Source organism: Phalacrocorax aristotelis, chromosome 10 (assembly GCF_949628215.1).
Source record: "Phalacrocorax aristotelis chromosome 10, bGulAri2.1, whole genome shotgun sequence".
Lineage (NCBI taxonomy): Eukaryota > Metazoa > Chordata > Aves > Suliformes > Phalacrocoracidae > Phalacrocorax > Phalacrocorax aristotelis.
The window spans coordinates 25,976,994-25,999,951 of NC_134285.1; the positions used below are offsets into that span (position 1 = coordinate 25,976,994).

Genomic DNA, 22,958 nt, shown 5'->3' on the forward strand with positions numbered 1-22,958 from the left:
TTTAAATATTTCTAAAATTTGTTTGCTTCTTTCATCTCGCACTTCCCAGTCCTGTTTTCCCTGAATCAAGCAGAAATCTCTTGTGCTGGGGAGGCACAGCGCTTCCTGGGAAGCAGATTATGTACTTGGCTGTGTTTAGTCAACTACACTGGGATCTTCCTCTTTGAGACAGACAACTATTGATATGGAGCTGGACTGCCACGGTATGGCTGGCTGACATCAGAAATGCTGCCTTCGCCCTTGTTTTGTCGTGTTAGACCTTCTGTTTTGTGCTGCACTTGCAAACTGGATTGTTCTTCATATATCCTTAGACCATCACAGCTCCAGAACATCACCATACTCTGAGTTTCCCTGGAGGAAGAAAGTGAATTCAACAATATTTAAAAAAAAACCAAAACAAAAACCAAAACAAAAAACAACAAAACAAAAAACCAACCAAACAAAAAAACCACACTTGCAAAATTCTTATTGTAAGATGCTCTTAGAAACATCTAAGAGAGGTGAGAGATGGAAGACAAGGAAGAATGAAAGAGAGAAGTGGGGCTGAAGTGAATGTGTCCTGTCATTCCATCAGAGTATCCTGATGTTTTTAATATATGGGCCAAAGCCAGAATGTTTAAAGGTTATAAAGTATCTGCCATGTTCATGGTTGAAGTCTTTTGTCTTCTCAAGCTTCAGTCTAGGAGTATGTGTTTGGTTGGTTGGTATTGCATCTCAAGAAAAAAATGCTTCCCACATGCCGTCTTGTGCTGGGGAGCTTGTACTTCCATAAAACCTGTTTGGCAGGGATCCAAAAAATCCACCAACAACACAAAACAACAAACAAACAAACAAAAGGATTCAGGCACAGATGGGCTTTGTAGGGCCTTTCAGTTCTTCACCTGCCTGGAATTTGGTCTTGTGCATCTCTGGTTTTTGCTTAAGAGTTATCAACAGCAAAACAGTCCAGTCTAATTGTTTCAGTGATACAGTTTTCAAGGTGGGAATAGCACTTGGAAGGAAACTGCCGGATTTTTCTACAGCAAGTTAGTTCACTGTAAATAACAAGTGGAATTGTTTGCTTCAAAATAAAAGGAGGTACATAGCAAGAGTGTGCGTTCTGAAGGCTCAGATGAGGACTGCACAGAAGAGACGATGATGGGCTGTCCCTGCAATAAATGGCATAAGCAGGTGTGACCTTACTCTGCCACCATTGGCACAAAGCACTCAGTGCTCTGTAAGTTGGGTCCTTTCAGCTCTTTGACACCTACTAGAGAAAGAAAAAGTTTGCGGATCAAGTGCCATAGATGTTGTTAGAAAACTTCTTTCGTAAACCTCTTACAACTAATGTAAAACTCAAAAAAATGTTCAATTTTTTGCTCCAGAGGGTGGGGAATAGAAACAACTTTTTAATGATTGAGGCCTCTTTTATGTTTGGGTTTGTTTTTTTTTCCTGCACCTGACGCTGGAAGATATGGTGAAGGACTGCATAAACACCCTCTGGTAGATGCTGCCTCCTGGTTCATCAGTCCTAGTGAGCTACTTTCATTATTTGTCAGTGCCCTTGTTGATGATTCTGGTGATTTCAAACCTTCTGTTTCAGAAGTAAATTTAAGTAATCCATCTCCTCAGGTTCTGTTTCTCTGCACCCAGATCATTAAGGGAATGTTACCAGTTGAGTTACTGAGTTATCTTAGTGTCTTTGAAATAACAAGAAAGTGCTGTTTTCTAAAATGGACAACATTTTTTTCTTAACATTTTGTCACCTTTGTCATCCTTGGCTTGCTTTGAATGACAGAACTCCACCTAAGACACAAACATCCCACAGCCACGTCTCCTAAGTTGTGCCTCTGTAGCAGCAATTAACCCTCACTATTTGCTGTCTTATATTACAATTATCAGTACTCATCTACAGTTATAGCTGTTAAGTTTCTGGAAGGACTTGTTAGTCTCTTCTGAAAAACATGAAAGTTTGCTCGCCTTTTTTTTTTTTTTTTTTTTTTTTTTAGTAAAATGCTTCCTCTGACTGAGCGAGTAATGTGGATAAGGGGATACCTCAGTGACAGAGAGTGGAGAAAAGCCAAGCACCAGCGTCCCTAGAAACAGAAACTGCAGAACAGGGGCCTCTGAAAGAGTTACAGCTGAGTGAACTGATGTTGATATTGTCTTTTCTCTTTAGCCTCATGAAAGACTACTTCTTTAAACCGCCTATTAACAAGCTGAGCCTGAACTTCTTGGAACAGGATTTGGAGACGGCCTACAGGACGAGCTATCAGGAAGAGGTGTGTTCCTCCTGGTGTTAATTTCCTTCTGTCATCTGTCTAAGCAACTGTCTGTCATTGGTTTTAACACATCATTACAGTTGATGACAAGGGTCATGAAATGTCGTGTGATTTACTACTTGGTATTGCTGCCTCTGAAAACAGTCTCCTTTCCCTTCACCTGTCTTGTGCCGTGCCCTGAGTCTAATCCAACGTTTAGGCTGGAAATACATTTTCACAATCCACCAAGATACACTGATTACTTCTCACCTGCCTTTTCTCCATTTTCAGGTTAATGTTTTAAGGCTTTAGGCAGGCCAGAGAACCATGCTAAGGTGAAAGTAAGGGACCAAATGCTACATGTCTTCTCACTAAATATCCTAACGTTGATAACTTTGAACTTGACTCTTGCTCATGTTGCAGCCTCATGGCTATTCCGTGGAACCCAAACCTGCTCTGAACTCGAATGTCCTAAGTTCTGTAAGTGTGCTGTGTTCCAAAACAGGCAGTTCAAAACACTGTGTAATTGTAAGGAACAGTGAGTAAATTGTGAGTAACTTGGTGCCTTCTTCAGGATTCTGCACTGACTGTAAGAAGTCCTTAATCCCCTTGGGGGCTGGTAGTATTTCAGGCTTCCCATGTCAGTGGATATTTCTGCCTGGTTAATACAAACTAGCAAGATGTTTTTAAGTTTAGATAGAGTGACATTAGGTGTCAGTACTAACTGAGGCTGGATTTCCATTGTAGCTGAAAGGTTGCTGCCAAAAGAGGGCAATTGCTCTCCCCTCTTTGTTCCTACTCCTTCCTGCTCCTTCTAGTGGCTCTGGTGCTTATCAGGCCTTCCCTGCTGTGAGCCAGTTCATTTTACCAACCTAGCATAAGATACTAATGTTTTGTTTTTCTGTTTGGGGCTTTTTGTTTTTCCGTCTGGGTCTGTTTTCTGCTGTATTGAACCAGCAGCTCACAGGGAGTTGGCAAGTGCCAGACCCAGTGCAAGACAAGTGTCCGGGCAGCAGAAAGGGGAACGGGCCCTTCCCTTCCAGTAGCATTGAGCTATTAGTTTGGGTCATCTATGTGGCGGAATTGCATCTTGAGAAATGTACGTGTTCATTTCTTTTCTTCCTGGTACGCCCTGCATCTGAGGGCAGGTAGGATTTCCACTTCTGCTGCTTGTTGCTTTCTGTTCTTGGGCTGCTCTCTGTTCTGGGCAGCGATGTCACATTGTCCTTAGCAATAGCCCCTGTTTGCTTGTTTTCCAATGTTTACAAATGAGACCTAACTTTATGTTTTCTGCTAAAAAAGGGAAGCATAGCTGCGTTGCAGTTCAGTTTGTTCACTTTGTTCAGGACCTCCTTACTCATCCTGCAGCACTGTATTCTAGTGGCATCTCTCTGAATAAAGCTCGTATAGCAACAACAGGGAGAAATTTCCTGTGGGATATAGCCTGCAAAAATTTCACAAACTATGCAGAAAATAGTAAATCAAGTTCTTTCCAATGGAAAGATTAGAAAGAGAAGCAAAGCAGTGATAGTCAAGCATGTACAGATTGACCTATGAATGTGGATATGTAGGAAATTCATAGAAGGAGCGGGAATGTGGTCTGTGCATTTTGTTTGTGGCAAGCTATTAATTTGAAAATGATCATGTAAACCTCCCTGGAAATGGGTATCTTCACTCTGTAATAGGAAATGCTGCATTGGTGCAAAACCTGTTAAAGCCTTAATATTAGCATAGTACTGGTCCAAAACAACGACAACCAAAACAAAACAATCTGCCCTTGGATAGTGAAATGATTTGCCAGCACTGCTGGTTCTTAATTGCCTTGCAGTAAACTGTTGCTGAACATAACTTCCAACACCACTGATTTCACCTCTAATTACACAGTGCCAGCTGCATGCTCGGTTTGTGATCATTCTCTGTAAGCAGCTCCACATCCCAAGAGCTTGCTTGGCCTGTTCTTGTTTGGAAATTAAGGCACTACTTAACACTGTTGGGTGTCCTTGACGCTGTCACTTTAGGATACAGTGCTTGTTTCCTTAATTCAATTTCTGTGACTTTCTGTTTGGACTAACAGGATTCTGCTGCAGTTCAGATTAGAAGGTAATTTTGGCACTGAAATGATACTAGCTGAATTCATTAGGTTACAGAGAGGTACAAATCAGGAACAAGCTCATTTCCAAATATTGCTGAGGGCAGATAGTGTTCTGAGGAGCAAAACAAATACCCAAATTAAACAAGAGTACTCAAACTGGGCTGTTTCGTGGTGATACTGATAACATACTTTTTGGTTTTCCTTGGAACTTGCTTTCTGTAGTCCCTTGGGCAGATATAAACACTCATAAGACTGGACTCATCTGAGTACGCCAGGATGTGGGGCTCATAATCTAGTTTTCAGCTGGACTGGCCAAAGTAGCACACGGTGCAGCTGCACAAGTGCTGGGGCCAGGACGAGATGGGATGGGAATGTGTAGTAAGGGGTTATGGAAGAACAGAACTTGGTGTCCTGGGCTCAGATCAATTCAGATTACATAGCGTCCCAATTGCAGTTTTCAGTCTGGTCTGAAAGGGAGATGCAAATTCTGCCACAGACAAGTAACTCTTTCTGTAGAGTGGTGTTTGGAGGGTTTTCTTAAAGAACCATTGGAGCTAAAATGTTTATTGTTAAATCTATTCTTGTTTTAAATTAAAATCCTTGAAGAAAACTTCTTATCACTTTATCTGCTAGTAATTACGGTTTTTATGCTTCTTTGCATAGAATAGGCAATTTTCACATGGTTTATTTCTGTATCATGATATTTGGTAAAAATCACCCCAGACACAGGGTCTGTGCTGCCAGTGCTTTTCTTCCAACACAGACTTATTCTCAGGGAACTGTGATAGCCATTGAACTACCTCTTCTGTTTCTTGTTTCAAAACAGTACTTACGTTGTACTAATGAAGTGGCAAAAAGTTCTGTATTCCTTTATTTGTTTTTGAGAGGAGTTGTTCATGGTATGGTTGAATTCAGCAAAATAGCATTTATTCATTTTTCATCTCTTCCCTCAATCCCTGTATTCTACACAGGTTATGAGGAATGCTCCAGTGAAGACATTTGCCAGTGCTACCTTCAGCTCGCTGTTGGACGTGTTCCTCTCCACCACAGTCTTCCTCATACTCTCTATCACGTGTTTCCTGAAACACGGAATGGTCGCATCACCTCCGCCACCTGCAGCAGTCGTGGTGTTCATCATCGCCATCCTGCTAGAGGTGCTGTCCCTTGTCATCTCAATTAGGTAAATAAAGCATAAGAAAGTCTTGAAATAGCAGAGAGAACTGAAATGGTGGCTGGCTTGGGAACATTTTTTTTGACAGCATCCCAGGAACTCACTTGGATGCTGTGTAACATTTGGAGAACAGTGTTAGTGAAGCCAAGAAGACTTGCAAAGAAGATCTTGTGCAAAGAGAGGTCTAGCTACAGAAATTGGAGGAGAGAAAGGTGACACTGATAGAGGCCACTTAAGGAAACAGAATCTGCATGCCATGCCTGCCCCTGCTTATTGTTCCTTGGGGTACCACATGCAACTGGATATCTTCTCCCTTCACAGGGCCAGCAGAGTGAGGGTATTCAAACGGAAAACTTTTATCTGTCCTTAAAGAAAAAAATCCCTGCCTTTAAATTCCCAGAGAGAAGTACACCATTCTAGTGTTAAAATTGAAGTAATTTATCAGAAATACAAAGAGCCGTCCTTTTCTTTAAAAAAAAAAAGTGACAATTACATCTGTACAGAATTTGTTTTCTTAATGATCTCTATTTCAAGTCTCATGGGTTTAATATTCAAATAGTTTGTGTTTTCTCTCACACACAGCTGGAGTTCAGCATTTCCTCCAAGTCCTGGGCTGTGTGACAGTCAGGTGCTGCTTGAGAAGGGAAGAGGCACTAGTTTGTCTCTGCAGAAAGGGTGACTTCGCACAACTGTGCTTAGCAGTGCCAGCCCAAAACTGCCTCTTCGCAGCCCACAGCAAAGAATCCCCAGTCCCTGAATTCTGAAATGTGTCCCTGCAACCCTTGCACCTCAACCTCTCCTGTGCCCTGGGAGGTGAGGCTTGGCTGCAGGCACAGATACCTGATATTTAACAGTGACTTCTCATCCCTGACGTACCGAGCCACCCGGAGGATGTGTGTTCTGGACTTCTAGGACACCTGTGGGCCTTACGCTGGCATTTGTAGCGAGTTGGCGAGTGGTTACTGTGTGGTTCCTGTGTAACGTGGGGTTTCACCCAGGCGCACTGGAGTTACTAACACATTTAAGTGTAGCAGAAGACTGCAGTTGTAATTCCGTTCAGTAAAGCTCAGGCTCTCCTGGGTGTGTTGTCTGATTTATACAGATACCACGTGTAACCTGTTATTAACCCAGATGATAGACCCAATAATAAGTTGTTCGTCTATACTTTTGAGAGCAACTTTATTCTGCCTTCCTCATCCCGTTTTCACTGCGCTTCCTTCTGACACAAGACCATATTATAAGGGTGGTGTGTGGAAATGTGTGTCCTCACTTGTAGTTCTGCAAATCTGTCAGGTATGTGTAAGTTAAAATGCTTTTGTAATTACAAGTTAGAAGCAATTCTGCTGTTGTTTCAAAAGAAACAAGAGTGCAGTTTGCACTCTTACATTGACTTTTCAGGGTCAAGGTAGAAAATACTAAAATACGACTTTAGTCACTGGAGCAAACTTGTAACTCGGTGTGTGTATAAATGTATGCAAGTGTATTTATGTGAAAGCTGGCATTTAGGAGTAGAGAGATGTAATTTTTGAACAATGGAAATGCTTTTAAGGATAGTATTTCTTAGCAGGTGTATTTGATGCAATTTGAATAGTATTGTAGTTCTGGAGTTTTTAGGAAAATCTAGAAATTCAGAAAGTGTTAAAATCTGTACTGGGAGATGGTTGAACTGGTAGGACTGTCATACCAGTGCATCCTAAACTGGATTAACTGTTTCTTTGTCCTTTTTCTTGCACCAGAAATGCCTCTTCCCCTTTGCAGAACAGCTTCTGCACTCCCTCTTGGGGGGGAGGGCGTGCTTGTCAGTTTAATGTGCCTAGGCAGCTCTTTCATTGCACCAGCCAGGAGAGTAGAAAGCAGCAACGGGCAGGTGGTCTGGGGTTGGTGGGCATGGCGTTGTATCCTTGAATTTGCTCAGTTCTGAACAACTCAACCACCACTTTGCAGAAGAGCTGATTTCTGTTATCCAGATATGTTTGGAGAAAATTTGTGTTCATTCACCTTGCAGGTACCTTATCAAAATACTCCATTTTAGCATTTTTAAATTCATTACTGTTCCGCTTGTTTTTCCAATGCTACATTGCATTTGCCTTTTCTTATTTTGTACATTTATAAAAAATTATTGCTGTAATCTTAGGAATTTTTATGTGTGTGTACATAAGGTTTTGTTTCAGTCCTGTTCTGTAATTGGTGGTTTATGGTTTTCTTAAGGAGAAGGAAAATTGTTGTTTTCAGTATGCTGTCTATATAGTCAAGAATTTGCAAAGTGTTTTCTCTTTCTGAACCATGTATGGCTGTACAGAGGTTTGGCTTCCTTGCAGCGCTTTATTGAGAGCCATGTTCACTGGTAGTGAGCCTGGGCCATTACCGAGGTGAGTTTAAGTGGCTTTACAATGTTTTCTTAACACTATTTGGTTTTGCCACTGACATTCCTAATATTTTCATGAGGCTATGTTGGCTTAAAGCCTGAATTTTACTTCCTAAGCTAGCTTGGATGCCTCATTTAAAGTCAGTGAGATATAAAAAGCAAGTGTTACAGGATGACTCCCAGGTCTTAGAAGTATATATTCTTTTAATCATTCTTTCGTGCTTAATTTTGATTTGAAAAACAGGTTGAGAAACATCTCACGTCGTGGAGAACACCTGTAGCCAGCCATCAAAACTCACGTAGTCCCACCTGGTGTAGTAATAACAGATTTTCAATAAACACTGTACTGGCAGCATGCAGGACTGTCTTTACCCTAACAGGCACTCACAGGAGGTTTGGGCACGCAGGGAATATTGCAATTCCTGCACATCTGCTGCGGGTACAGATGGTCAGTGGTTGCTAGCGCTTGCTGCATCCATTGGAGTCAAGATGACCATGAATCTCAAGACCCCACAAAATATTATGATTAGTTTGGGAAACAGGAATCGCTGGATGGGATAAGTGATTGATGCCCTTCCCTGCCCTCCATCAAGCTGACGAGTGGGGATGTAGAAAGCAAGTCAGGAGGTATCCCTTGCTACTGGAGCCCCTGTCATGCAAGTGAGATGTGTTGATCCTTTCTCTTGCTGGGAGGGAAGTGTCTGCAAATCACTCTGTATTTACTCCACAGTTACAAGCAATTGATTCTCAGGAACTTGCTACTCTGGGCTCGCATTTGTGATCTCTCCTCTACTAATGGGGTATCATTTGTATTTGTCTTACCTCTGATCATTGCAGCTAAGGTAACACTTCAGTAAAACTCTTAAAGTACAAAACAGGATCGTCTCAGATCTGAGTGGATCTTACCCAGGGTACCTTCTTGAAAATAGCCTCATACTACACACCAAAAATTGTCAGAAGCTTTCTAGTAGGTTTTCAGTTTTAAATGTAATGGCAATGGCCTATTTGGGGGGGACTTTTGTAGGAAAAGGTATCTGGTTTGGCTTGGAGTTTTTCTTTCTTTGTTTGTTTTGAATTTATAATATGCATTATCTTTAGAGTAAATATATAAAATATGCTTTTGGGCCACTCTGGTCTCCACAACCTGAGGCACACAGTTCTGTACGGTTCCCGTGAGCAGAAAGAAAAAAATTGTCTTTCTCCTCTTCAAAGTGAGGACTGCTTGCTCTGATGACTCGTTATCCACAGAAACAGTGCAGAACTTCCTGTGCAGAAATGTCATCCCAAATGGCAATCACAGAATACCACTGAGATATCTTAAGGGTGGAGATTGGACTACAATGCTGGGCACAATCCCAGAATTTCAGGAAAAGGGATTATTTTAGGACCAGAAAATTCTTGCCTAAGTTTCTCATTGTATTTTCATTATTGTGATGTGAAACACCCTGCTTTTAAATCAGTCTAACTTTTAATTGAATCCAGGACTTATCCTAGGAAGTACTCACTACAGCTCTTGTGGCTAAGACCTTTAGTCCAGCTGCAGGAGCAGGAAGGGAGAGCACTATCACTGTCTGGACATTGAGATATGAGTTAAAACTTTTAAGTTCCAGAAGAGCATGGAGCGAGGCTTACAAGGGAGAAGGATGTTTTGATTCCTCTGAAGTGTCTGATAATAAATTATGGAGTAACTATAGATGAGGATCCCACTGTTATCACAAGTGCCACTCTAAAATTAATTGTATAAAGCTGTGCACAAAAAGTGGTGCTTCATTTGTAAGCATGTGGAAGATGTCATCTCCTGTTCTGTAAAAGTAGTTCACAGAATGTCCTTCTGCCCACTTGAAATGTGAATGCTTTGACTTTCATGAATTCAGTTGAAGCGTAAGAGGTCCTGAAGTTTTGCTATTTTACAAAAATACCTTGGGAACTGACACTGAACATACAACAGTGTGTGAGCTTTCACTTGGGATTCATAGGAGTGCTTCTGCAGGAATACAGATAGAAGATATCTGCCCACTATATTAGCTGTAAATACAGGATTTTTCTTAAAGAGATACTATTGACATCTAGTTCTTGTTCTCAAGTAAAACTTATTATAAATAAGTTTGTTTAAAAAAACGTGTTGCTTTTGATAGCATCCTTCAGTGGAGACTTCTGAGTGAAGAGATGAGGCCAGAATAGTGGATATTTCAACCCTGTTCAAAAGAGTGAGAGGTGGGAGCGCTTGATAAGTTGCTTCATGAATTCATAAGTACCTTTCTAGAGGGGAAAAAAGTGTATTTTCTGGAAGAAGAAAGCAAGCAAGTACAATCAAAACAGTAGAAACTGCTGTTGTCTGACTAAGCAAAACTGCCCTTTGCCTGGTACTTTACCTTCCCAGAGCTTGCTGAAGTAACATCCACAGTCTGTCCACAGCTGAGACCCTGTGGCCAACTGGTTGGATCTTCTTAAATTCCTAATTACCCAAAACAGAAAATTTTTTCTGCAACTAGAGCTTAATGAACTGGTTCTGTTAACAATATGACTGATACAGAGTATTGATGCAAGGGAAAACAATGTCTTCTGTTTCCCTATATTTATTTCTAACATCTGTGACTTTGGTACTTAATATCCGACCAAACTGCTGCTATGCCAAAAGCTTTTGATTTGAACTATGGGAATTGATTTTAAACTGCCAGTAAATACAGGCATGATGGTAACATTCGCCATTGCCCATTAATCATTTATGTCAAAGTTACTAATTTGAACTCAAGCTTGTGTAAACATCTTAGATGCTTTAGCATTTAAGCCCTGTTGAGCTACCCACTGACACTGCATTATTTACTGATACTGCCCTGTAGCCAGTAAATCTGTCTGCAGCTCTCATTGCTGTCAGGATTTAACGCACTTCTTCCTGCAATGGGAGGGTTGTGCTGTATTCACATGCTTTTGCTGTTTTGTGAAGGATGAGATTTCAATCATTTTAATTCCAGAGTGCAGAGCATTGTGATAAATACCAGACAGAGGGGGGAATCAATGCAAGAAGGTAAACATTATGATGAGAAATGTGGCATTGTCCTGGAATTTGTGCTAGCTTTTTTGAAACATGCAGCTGCCTAAATAAAGAAGTGTCCTCATCACAGGATTAACTGATCGTGTTCACTGATGGATTTGTTGCTATAGTTCCCACAAGAATTTGTCCTGGCATGGAGGCTTGGCCAAAAAAAAAAAAAAAAAACTAAAAAAGCTTTTCTGCACCATGGAGTCCCTGTTGTGTGGGTTGGGGTGAGAGACATGAGCTGCACGGGGTATCTGCTGCGCTTTGCGTGCCACAGAGCTGGTTTCTGTGCCAGCCTACATGGGAGCAACGTGGAAGATCACGCAGAGCGTGGGCAGAGGTGTCGCTGATCTGCCTTCAGAGTGACTGCCTTCTCCTGGCTTTCCACCCAGCTGCCGTACGGGAGCGCAGGGATGTAGTTTAGCCCGCGTGGTACTCTGCGTTGGAGCGCGATTCGGTTTCCTTTCTCACAGTTCAGCCTTGTAAATGTTAATCCTAATTTGTAGGCTTTGGAAGAATTGAACTTTATTTTTAGAGGCATGAACTTGGGTGGCATTTTCAGAAGTACTCGATACCAGGCTAACTTGGCTGCTGCTGAAGACAGGGATAGTTCTGTCGTTGATGTTAGAGGCAAATGGGTTAGGATGGTTCATATATATATGACACTTCAGAAAACCCAATTCTTACTCTAAAGAGCTTTTAAAAAAAATTTTATTTTGCTTTATGTAAATTTTTTTTTTAATTTCTGAGCTTTTTTGGAAATTCTTTATTATGATGGAATATAGCTATAATTTTTGGTGTAAATGGAAGTCCATTAAAGTAGGAACTCATAAATCTGTGAGCACCCTCTCGTGGGGTCCTTGTGTATTACAGCATCTTCCAGCCTGTTACCCCAAATGTCTCTTTTTCTATGTGCTTAAGTATAATTTCCAGATTTTAATACCTGAAATTAGAGAAGAGCTCTTGAAGCTTCAAAAGAATGCTTGAGGTTGCAAAATTTATGGAAGCCTGGTCATGGAAGTTCATAAACAATACATATTTAAAGGTGTGGATTAAGTGTCAAATTCACATAAAGAACCTTAAGATTATCCTGTTTTGTATCAGGCTTTTATCCGGAATACCTTGTATTTTAGACAAGTGTTAAAAAATCCGTAACTTTGGAGAGTGTGTATTTCATATTTAGAGTATGTTGTATTTATACTTCTTTTTTTTTTTTAGCTGTGAGCATCTCTGTTCAAAAGAAAAAAAAAAAAGTAATTATTTGCTCTTTGGGTTCTGCTGTAGTCCACTGTTACAATAGCAAAATTACCTGCCCAGACCAATTCTGATAATTACATAAATCTACAACAAACTGTCTTGGAATGAAACTAAACTGTACTATGTTACCTTTTTATGCCTTCATAAAAATAATTAGAAACTTGAACGGCAGTCACAATTTTTCTAGAGTGACTAATGTTTTTGAGCTTTACGAAGCAAGTTATCCCGAGGATTTGTTTCTGTAGATAAACAACAGTTTTCTGTGCAATGTCCTTGAGCATTAAGCATCCTTTTACCTTTCCTTATTTATTTTAACAATTAGAAATGCTCTCATTTAACAAGCATCTCCGTTAAGCTGCTCTCCAGAGCTCTTCCAGTTGGCTCTTTCAGCACTTCACAGGTTTGGGCCATCATTTGATCAGCAGCTCGAGGCAAGAACCGTTCCTTCCCGCATGCCTTGTGCAGAGCCAGCCGCGTTGCTATGATAGATACCAACAGGCGAGCGGAGGAGCATGTCAGCTGCCAGCTGGCCTCCGCAGTGCTCATTGCAACTGCTTCACAGGCTCTGCTGCCTGCCGAGGGTGCCAGCTCTCAGCCCACACTCCTCTTTCCCTTCCCTAATGAGAGGGAACGGAGTCTGCAGACGGGAACTTGTGTCAGGGTGGTTGTAACTGGGAGAACTGGTTTTGACTGCAGTACAATGTTAAATGGGATGGATTTGCACAGCTTCTGGGTGACTGATCTGTTAGCAGGGTGTACAGCCCCGCTTTTTGAACATTGCTGGTGTTAAGTAATGTTTTTTTTACCTTGTAAAAGCTTCCCTTCTCCCCACCTGCTTTAAGGCTAAATATTTGTGAATGGAGAGAAGTCTTTCCTATGCTTACCTTCCAAGTCAGTGAAGTTTGGGTTTCAGTTTGTCTTCTCAAAGCCCACCATCCCACTTGCTCTCCCTCCCTTTGCCGGCACTCCTTGCCGGAGCAACCAACCTGTCATCTTTCAGCAAAGGTGCATTATTTCCTGAAATTACAACAGGTGCTATGGCATGTAATGTGCTGTGATTGCTCATACAGTCTAAGTGAAGGATTTGAAGTTATATTACAGGTAAATAGGATGTATGAAGTGATGTGCTGACATTAATGCCTCGATCTGTGATTTCATTTGTTCCAGAATGGCGTTCTTTCTGGAGGAGGTGATGACTTGCACCAAGCGTCTCCTGAAGGTGATATCTGGCTGGCTGCCTCGACATTTTTTTGGTGCAATCCTGGTTTCTCTCCCAGCTCTTGCAGTTTTTTCACACTTCACCTCTGATTTTGAAACAAATATACATGTAAGTTGTCGAACTCTGTTTCATAATCAGATGTTTTGGATCTAACAAAGCTTGTTGCTTGCCTGCCGTCTTCCTTCACCTCCCTCGTGCTTTACATCTGTTTGATACAGATCCCTTAGAGGGATAGGGCTTTTGTGTATGATGAAATGCCTAGTTTGTTATGTAAATACAGTCATTTGCCTGTTCAAAAACTCTCATACAAAAGAGGAGAGGGATACCTATAAATGCCTGCCGACATACATACTTTTTTTTTTCTCTTAGACCAAACACTTCTGCAGGTGTTTGTTCTAGGTAATGCAAATAGTGTATCATTGCATTCATTCTGGTTTCGATTTAGCGTTTGTCATTGGAAGGGCTGTGTATACTTAAAAACTTTGCATGCACGCTAGCAAATCTCAACAGTGAGAACAGTATTAGCAGTGGATGGTTTTTCTTTGCAGGGTGAGATGGAGAAACTCAAAGGACAGAGCTCTCAGTACGTAAAAACGATTACCAAGCAGGGGCTGCCAGAACAGTTAAAAGAATGCAATAGCTCTCTTCTGAAAAGGAGCGCAAAGAAATTGGCATGGAAATTGGCCCAGCCACAGAAAGATCCACAGGAGATTTAGTGTCTTCTTTAATAGAAACATTCGGAAGGGGAGAACAAGGGATTAAATATTGAGGAGGGGGCAGAATAGCTAATTTAAAGCCAACTGTAACCTAAAATCAATGCTTAAAACTGTTTGTGAATAAAATGGACTGGAACCAGAGATGAAAGTTTGTTTCTCTGCAAGTTTCTCTTAGGTAGCACAGTGTATGATCCTTCCTTTCCAGGATCTTCAGGGAATTCTGTTTCACAAATCTCTTGCCTTTTCAGGGCGCTGGGCATAGGTAACAAACAGAGCCTCATCATTCTTCCTATCGCAGTGTATTACCAGGTGTGGGGAAGTGTTTGTTCCATGGGAACTTGTGGACCAGACGTCTTTTGGTCCTTCCTGTTTTAAACATACATTATTCCATGGTTATGACAGTCACAGAAGAGTGCCTTTGATATTCTTTCACATGCCATGTTTAAAATCATGCTGCAGCTTTTAGCTTTTGTGAATTTTTGTTAACTATTTTTAAGCTGTAAATTTTTTTTCAGTTTAATGATGGTCTTCCTCCCTTGTGACTGCCAGTAAACTAATTATAGGAATGTTTTCCTCGCACTGAAGGGACCTGAAAACCTCCTGATCTCTGAAATCTGTCCACTGATTTTTATATCATCTCATTCATCACCATCCTTGATCATCTCTCCAAATGTTTAAAAATAGTGTTGGAAGAACCATTTTATTAGTGTATTCTTGATACCTGTTCAGATCAGGTTGCTAGTCTAAATGCTTCAGGCAGCAGCAGTAAGATGGTGGTGTTCATCACCAAACTGAGAATGAGCTTTGCTTTCTTTCCTCTTGCAGGTCCTCCAGAGTCGTGGGGTTGTTGGCTCACTCTCCAAGAGATGTCCCAACTCGTCTTGTGCTCAGTGTTTCAACAGTCATGGAGCTCTAGGAAATGGCGTCAATCTATAGAGGGTCAGGTAAGTGTCATATTTTACTATGACATGGTTTTGCAAAGTTTTTTTTTTATACATAGCATTTTATACCCTCCCTGGATATAAAATAATTAAGATCAAAATTAACAAAAACAGCAACGAAAAAAAAAACTTTCCAAAGCCATGCATACATAGTAAAACAGCACTTACTGACCCTCTATAGGCTGGCTTCATGCTGGGGCATCACTTGGAGTGAGAACCAGTGCTCTGCCACTTTAGGAGACCTGAAATGGGGGGGAAAAAAGTAAGTTTAAATTACATTTTTTTAATGGACACTTTTGAAATTCCTTTTATCCACTCTTGAGTCATTTTAAAAAAAACAACTGTGCTTGTGGTTTAAAAATGGTAAATTATGTAAGGTTGTTTCCCATACACTGTGACTACTTCTGAATCACATGCTAATTTGTTATGCTACAGTATTGCTAATTTGCAGTCTCTGCACTTCAGTTGTAAAGGAAATTTAAAATAAGAGGGAAATGGAGAGAATGATCATTGATACTGTAAAATGCAGTATACAGCTAAAACAGAACTCCGTAATGCAGTTGTGGAGACTCTGTTTTAGCTTGGATGGTCATGAATATTCTTGATAAAACCAGAATTTGTGCATCATCTTAAGAGTTTTGACCGCTGTAAGACTGTATCTCAGGGAAATGAAGATGTTCTGGGCGATATATCCATCCTGCCCTTCCTTTTCTTTATCCAGTAGAGATGAGGAAGGGAAGATTTTTGAGGCAGGGCAGTGGGAACAGAAAATCCAAAATTGCCCTTTCAAGTTGGTACAAGTGGTGGTGTTACTGAGCATCATTTGACAATGACTGATACCTGCCTTTTGTTATCAAAACAGATTTTTTTCTTATTTTAATTCACTTGCTGCTGGTCAGTATGAAAATATCCTCTAAGAAGTGTTTTTAGAGGTGGGCAGTGTGAAGTTTTTGAGGGTGAATGTGTTCCACGTTTTCAGTGCAGTGGAATTTTGATGTTCAGTTTAAAACAGGGTCTAACCCCAACAACTGGGAGGAGGTTACCATGAATGTTTACCTTTTTTTCTTTCCTTTTTCTCTCCGTTTTTCTTTTTTCCTTTTTTCTTTTTTTTTTTTTCGTTTTTAAATAAGAAGAGGCACTGAGCTTTTTGCAAAGGTGAACTGAAGGTATTGAAAGCTGCTGAAATAATGGTTGTATAATGCAGTAATACAATGGTTGTGTATTGCAGTAATACAAAACTCCATTTAGGGAGAATTGTGACAAACTACCTGTGCTAAAAGTTTTCTTGCTCTTTGAAGGGAAGACCTCCATCTTCAAGTGCTGTCTCCTGATACAGACACTGTGATTACTTACTGTGCACATAATACAGGCAAAAGTAGATCCTTCTCCTTCATGTCACACATTCTTGAATTTACAGTGGCATTTATGTGCAGAAGGGCTCCAGTCAGCAAGAGGAAGCTAACCCACACTCTCTTTCTTTGTTGCAGTGCACCATGTTTATGTGCTGCGCGATTCTGATCACCATTGTGCAGTACTGTAACTTCTGCCAGCTTAGCTCCTGGATGAGATCTCTGTTGGCAACCGTAGTAGGAGCAGTGCTTCTCATTCTGCTCTACATCTCCTTGTGTCCAGACAGGTGAGCAGCACGCCGTAGCACTCATAGACCGTGTTCTGGATGAACAGATTTGGTTTTTTCCACCAGTGAAGCGAGGATCTAATGCATGGGATTTTAGTATCTGCCATGAATTTCTCCAGCATCTCAAACTTAATAATTATATTTGGGAAAAGTTCTGCTTTTTTTTTTTTTTAATAAGGATTTCAGGATGATATCTGAGGGGCCCTTTCCTGCAATCTATTTTTGAAATGACACTGTCCTCAGCTGATGTGTTTTTAGGGCATGCTTATTCATATCAGACCCATAGAATTGCCTTTCACTGTTTTTCTGAAAATCTATTTTTTATTAAGAAATTTCTGAGGCATTGGGTGGTGCCAGAGAGCCCAGTAGTTCCACCACAACTGGCCTTAGGTTTCCCCGCATTTCTGCCCTCAGGGACCATACATCTTCCTTCCAACTCCTTCCTCAAGGAGTTTTCCGCTGTGGAAGGCAGGTGCTTAGATTTAATGGGATTCTAATACCCTGTTTCCTTTCTCACTTTCCTATCTTTTCAGAGGACGCTGGAAGACAGTAACCAGAGGAATCAAGTTAATGCAGTTTCTCTGCAATAACCTCAGGGCTTTTCAGTTTTTCCTCTGATAAGCAATTTTCCCCATAGGAGAACTTACTTGCAGTATTCTCCTTGTATTTTCTTGCCAAGAGAGTCAAGGGAGTCCTTCCAGCCATCCATTCCTATTGTCAAAATTTTATAATCAACTTGCACTTCTCAGTGGCTTAAGATATATCTTAGCCTTTGGTACTCTTACCTGTAGTGTGGACTTTGCAAGGACTTCTTATGCTAGATTATTCTAGTTCCTATCAAAAGCCCTTCCTTTTACCCTTCTTCAGAGGCCTGCTGAATCATATTGTGAAAAACATGAAAAAACCCTAAACAAACCAAACCAACAGACGAAAAAGTTCGCAGACATGTGTTTTGCATGAGTATTTAGCTTGTAATCCCCTCTTCAGGTATCTTCTATGGTCTTTTTTAATCTTGAACTAATTTATATAAAAAAAGACATAATAAAAGTCACCCCTTAACACCTGTTCACATCTGTAATTTGGAAGTGGCTGTAAGGGTTGTAGGAAGAAAGTCCTTCCATGAAAAAAAAACTTGGAACTGGAGTCAGTTGACAAATGGTTTCTATTAGACTAAAGAAAAATCCCTTTCTTGTCTCTCTGCAGGGCACTCGGGCAAGGAGTACAGGAGAGTTCTTTCTAGCTTCTGTGGAGGAACATAGTGTTTAGATTCTGGATGCATCTCCCCTTTCTCATCTTTGATTTGTCCCTTTGGTTTTAGTTGTCCAGCTTACGTAAGATCGTCTTTTCCTCCAGCACACTAAGTGACCTCTCCCAGTAAGAAAGCTGATATTCCACCTGTTGGCTTTTTCCCTTGTAATGCTGACACTCACTGTCCAAACACCAGCTTCACTGAGAAGTTAGCCCCGGGTTTGGTTTCTCAGGGAAGCAAACCCTTGATACCGTTTCCTTACTCCCTGGCTATTCTTCCATAATTCCCCCCAAGCAGGGGTTCTTGCAGCTCATTCACCTGCATGCATGCTAGCGTGTCTGCATGGAGCTAGCGTGGCATCACGAGATGCTGGCTCATGGCAGAGCCTTTTTAAATGGGGTAATACAATGTGTTTGTAGTACCAAAAGTCTTCATACCAAGGCAGGCAGTAAAGCCAAAGCGTGAAAAAGGTATTGTAGTGATTGACATTCCCTTGAGTGATTGTTTGAACAGAACTCTGTGCATCCATGTCAATGGCATTTGTTGCGGAAGAAAATCGGAAGGTTTGGTGCCATAATTGTAACTCCTAATTCCTTATTCAAATACAAAATTTTAGAACAAATTATGTGTGTCACTAAATCAGCTTGTGCATAAGCTCTGTGTTGAGACTTTGTGCAGAAAGACAGACACAAAACTTGGGTTTTTCCCTGCATTTCAACTTTGTGAAGGGACTGGGAAAGGCTGTTCCCAAGCAGAGAGGTGGAGACCTTGCTATTGTATCTGTTCATAGCACCAGCTTTTGCCGAATACTAAATGGGGGGTAAGAACATTAAAGAGACATTGTCTTAAGAAATTTTGCTAATGATAGAATATTTTTGCCTGTGGTTTGAATAGCGGTGACCATTAATGGGCAAAGTACAGAAATCATCAAATATGTGGTTATTTCATCTTTTAAAAATAAATATTTAAAGTAATAGAGCTGTTCAGCTGCAGATGTGAAAAAGGAATTTATAGAATTGATCATGAACAAAAATAATACAGGTTGAATTAGTGAGACCCATAACTTTTGTAAGAATAACTTTTTTGTTCCTCTCTTATCATTAGTCTGGATAATATTTTTTGTCACAGTGGTAATTGCAGCTGTGCAGATTTGCACGGGCAAATCCATTCTGCAGTATTCTTCATTTCTTTTTCCAAAAGTAACTAATCCTGAGGGTTGTAATACCTGATTGCAGTAGAGAAATTGTAATGCAAGTAAACACAAAAATTGCCTGAACTGCTTGCTTAGTTTTTGTAATGGCATTTTCAAAAATAGGCTCTATATTTGTTCAGGGGTTTTTGTTTTGGGGAAGTTGGGGGTTGTTTTTCTGGGTTTGTGTTTTTTAAATCTTTGTATTATGTAGTCAGATAAGATGAAGGCATAACTGGGATTTAGACTTCTGAAATTGCTTTTCCATGTTGCCAAGGTAAGATTGGCTTGTTTAACAATTACTCGTTCCGGGCATCATCTTGACTGTGTTATCATCAGTTACCCTTTAGAGGTATTTGCATCTCTCTGACTGACTGTGGTTACTTCTTCTAAGCAAAAAGTGCAGACAAGTCACATTCAAACAAAGTTTGTCTGAAGCTGATCAAGTGTGCAATGCAATTATTGGTCCTACAGTCTATATAATAGAAAAGTTTAAAATGCTGACTGAAATTCTGGCAGAATGCTTTCACTTTCCTTCTGATACCTATGCTTTTTTATTTCAGCTCTGTGGAAGCTTTTCATCTAGATTTGGCACAGAACTTTAGGTAAGCTTTATATAAAATCGCCATCTTTATGTTTAGGGATAGAAATATTTTCAGTCAATTATATGTAGCAAAACTTTGCATCCACAGTAGTACACTTGGGAATTTGACAAATTGGTTCAGCAAATTGTGTTTAAGCTGCTTGTGTACATAATTTCCTTTACAGAGGACTTGGGTATGCCCAAAAATCATCAGAGCGCTGATGGTGCAGTCACTGAGTTGCGTAATACTATTTCCTTTTTAGATTTGATTTCTAGGAAATAGGACTATGGAGGAGCTATATAAAATAGCATCTGTTTCTCTAGCAATAACAGTTTTTAAAGCATTGTCTGTACATCATGAGCTATTTACTTGATTTCTTTGGTTGATCTGCGCCATTCAGAAGTGTGTCAAGTTGGATGCTGTCCACAGCTGGCCAGGTGAGAATTCCCTGTGGTAGAGGAGCTTCAGCTGAAAAAGGGGGATGGAGACCTGCTGGCGATGCGTCTGGGTGCTGTCTGCCACCCTTAGCTCGCCTAGGCAGAATAGCAAGTTATATCATTGAAAGCAAATGAAATTCTAGCCCCCAGAATTTTAAACAAAAAAAACCAAAAATGTTTTTCTGCATTATTAATAGCCCCTTATGAATAAACATGGTAACGAGTCACTGATTTTTCTCATGGTTTTGTTGCAAGTTTTGCAATACTATTTTTAAAGTATTTTTACTGGTGTTTGGTATTAGAAAAGTATGTGTTTGCTAATTACAAATCTGGGATCAATACTGGGTTGATATTGTTGGTGATTGAACTAATGACCCGGTGAATATGTGACTCAGTAATTCATCTGAACAAATGTGTACTCAGGAGCATGTTGCTTTTACTGGGAGTATGTATCAAAACAAAATTACTTTTTAAAAAAGTGATCTACATGAATGCCATGGTAGTTTAGAAAATGTGTGAGTTTTAAGTACAAAGGGATGGTAACTGTGCTTTCATGTTAGATATTTATTCACCAAGAAGTTAGCGCTTACTACAGTATTGGGTTTGGTTTTTTGTTGTCGTTGCGGGGGGGAGGGGGGTGGGGTGGTTTTGTGGGTTTGTTGTTTTTTTTTTTATCATGGGTTTTCCTTTTTCCATGGCCTTGATTCATGAAAGATAACTTCATTTTCATAACAGAATTCCAGTTCACTAAATCCCGAATGGAAAGTTAAAGCCTGAAGAACAGAGGCGGCTTCATTTTTTTGTAAACTGAAACACTGAAAGGAATTTGCTGAAAAGGCAATGTACAAAATATCAAAGCACGATGATCACTGGATGTAATGTCTTAGGATTAGCCTGAGTTTGGATCCTGAGTGGTTTATTATTAGTTTGTAAAATTGCAGAACCTTTTATGTTGCTCAGAATTACGAATGTCTTGCCCAGTGCTGACAGCAGCTTAGCAGGCTCCTGACCAGCTGCTAATCACTAATAAATAATTCATTCTGCCTTAAATAATTAACAACGCAGTCTTCCGTTCGGTGACTATTTCTACATCATAATTTTCTGCCAAATTTCTGATAAATGAGCTATCAAGCATTGTTTGTATGCAAATATTTTTCTTCCATAAATATATAACTTCTAACTCAGGACAAAAAAAGGTAAAAGCAGATCAGAAACCAAACCATGCAGAAGATGTTACTGCAAACAGGCGCAGAGTGCTCTCTGCCTGCTTTGCAAACCCTAGCTTGTGATTTAAATACCAAATAAGGCAGTGACCAAAATGTCTGGCTCATTAAACATTTCTAAACTTCATTTTAAACTTTTTATTATGAGATATACTAGATTTGCACTTTGACTGTCATTCCTTCAGTGGGGGGAAAAAAATGCCTGTATGTCGTGCGTATGTCGATACTACTTAGTGCAGCCCTTTCTGCATGTCAGAAGCAGTTTTGTCAGGTTAGTTGGTCGCTGTCTCTGTGTTAATGCAGGAGCTGTGTCAGTCCAGCATGATCTCTGTTAACAGTCCAGACTCCACTGATCTGAAGCTGTCCAAACTTATAAATGGAAACAATGCTGCTACATGTTGGAAGCTAAAAGAGGGTTAATCCTATTCTGTTTCTCCCATTAATTTGCAACAGAATTTGGCTTCTCGTTTCGGGGCTCTTTTAATGTACATTATTGAATATCACAGTTCTTGAGTTCTGTGCAAACAGAATTTCCCCTTTCTCCTGGTGATGAACTACTAAAAAGTTGAAATTCCCTTAGCCTAACAAATTTTTTTCCTGTCCCTTTCTCACTGAAATAAATAAGGTTCCTTGCTCACCCCAGGCAGCACAAAAGCTTTTCGTGTGTTCTAAGAGGGCCAAGCAAACTTTTTTTTTTGCATGCCTTTAATGAGGTTGTTCCCTTTTCTTGATCAAGAATTGAGATAATTAATGTTGCATGGGAAGAGGGATACTAGTAATGGAATGAAGTCTTAGCATAAAGTTCATCTCTGGATTGTCCTCGCTATGCTCAATAAATCAAAATACGGTATTTGCCTTGTTATCCAGACAGACCAGTTCTTCAGCCCAACAGAGATATGAGCATAAACTTTGTCTTTTAAGCAGGAAATATTTCTTGTTTTCATTCATTTCTTATCTCAGAGCAGGTAGGGTCTGTCATATTGCAGTTTGTGACTGCTCGAGGAGGAGCAGCAATAGGCCACTTGAGGTGGAAGACTAAAATCACTTGATGGTAGGGGTTTTTTTTATATGTACACACTGTATGTTCTTCATCAAAAGCAGCTGTTTGATTTCCCCTTTCCACACTGTTCCACCATTGCATTCTTTTTTAAGATTTAGCAGGCGTGCATCCTCTTTAAATATAGCAAGATATCCAAATCCAAACATAGGTTACTGGCTCAGAAGCAAAATGGCTTTCCAAAAATCTTTATAAGTGGAAAGCCATTATCTTTATGATTTGCTATCAAGCCAAAGGAGATTATATCTCCGGAGCTCTCACTTGTTCCATATTCAACACACAGCCTGGATGAAGATGCCAAGTTAATAGTTAGGCATCTGTGCCAGGAAGCACTTCACCAGTTTGAGTTAAAGGAACATTGTCGGCTTAAGATTTCAATTTGAATGATTTTTTAAATTACTTTTCTGCTGCAGCACCTCATGAAAAGTATAAAAAGATCTCTCTGTGTGTGATCCTTTGTGTTATAGGTGTGGGGTTTGGTTTTTTTTCTTTTCGTTCTAAAGGGGAGCTTCAGGTCATCTTTGCTAACTGGCTGTGTAAGGTGA

At 40.2% G+C, this 22,958-nt stretch overlaps 1 protein-coding gene across 3 annotated transcripts in view; it reads left to right on the forward strand.

Annotated features, from left to right (window-relative positions):
• ADCY9 (adenylate cyclase 9) overlaps positions 1-22,958 on the forward strand; it is a 93,930-nt gene that overhangs the window by 66,101 nt on the left and 4,871 nt on the right. For all 3 annotated transcript variants that reach the window (XM_075106034.1, XM_075106035.1, XM_075106036.1), the window contains 5 exons: positions 2,159-2,261; positions 5,304-5,512; positions 13,330-13,489; positions 16,526-16,674; positions 19,676-19,717. In XM_075106034.1, coding sequence (XP_074962135.1) covers positions 2,159-2,261; positions 5,304-5,512; positions 13,330-13,489; positions 16,526-16,674; positions 19,676-19,717 — 663 coding nt within the window. The remainder of the gene's footprint in view (positions 1-2,158; positions 2,262-5,303; positions 5,513-13,329; positions 13,490-16,525; positions 16,675-19,675; positions 19,718-22,958) is intronic.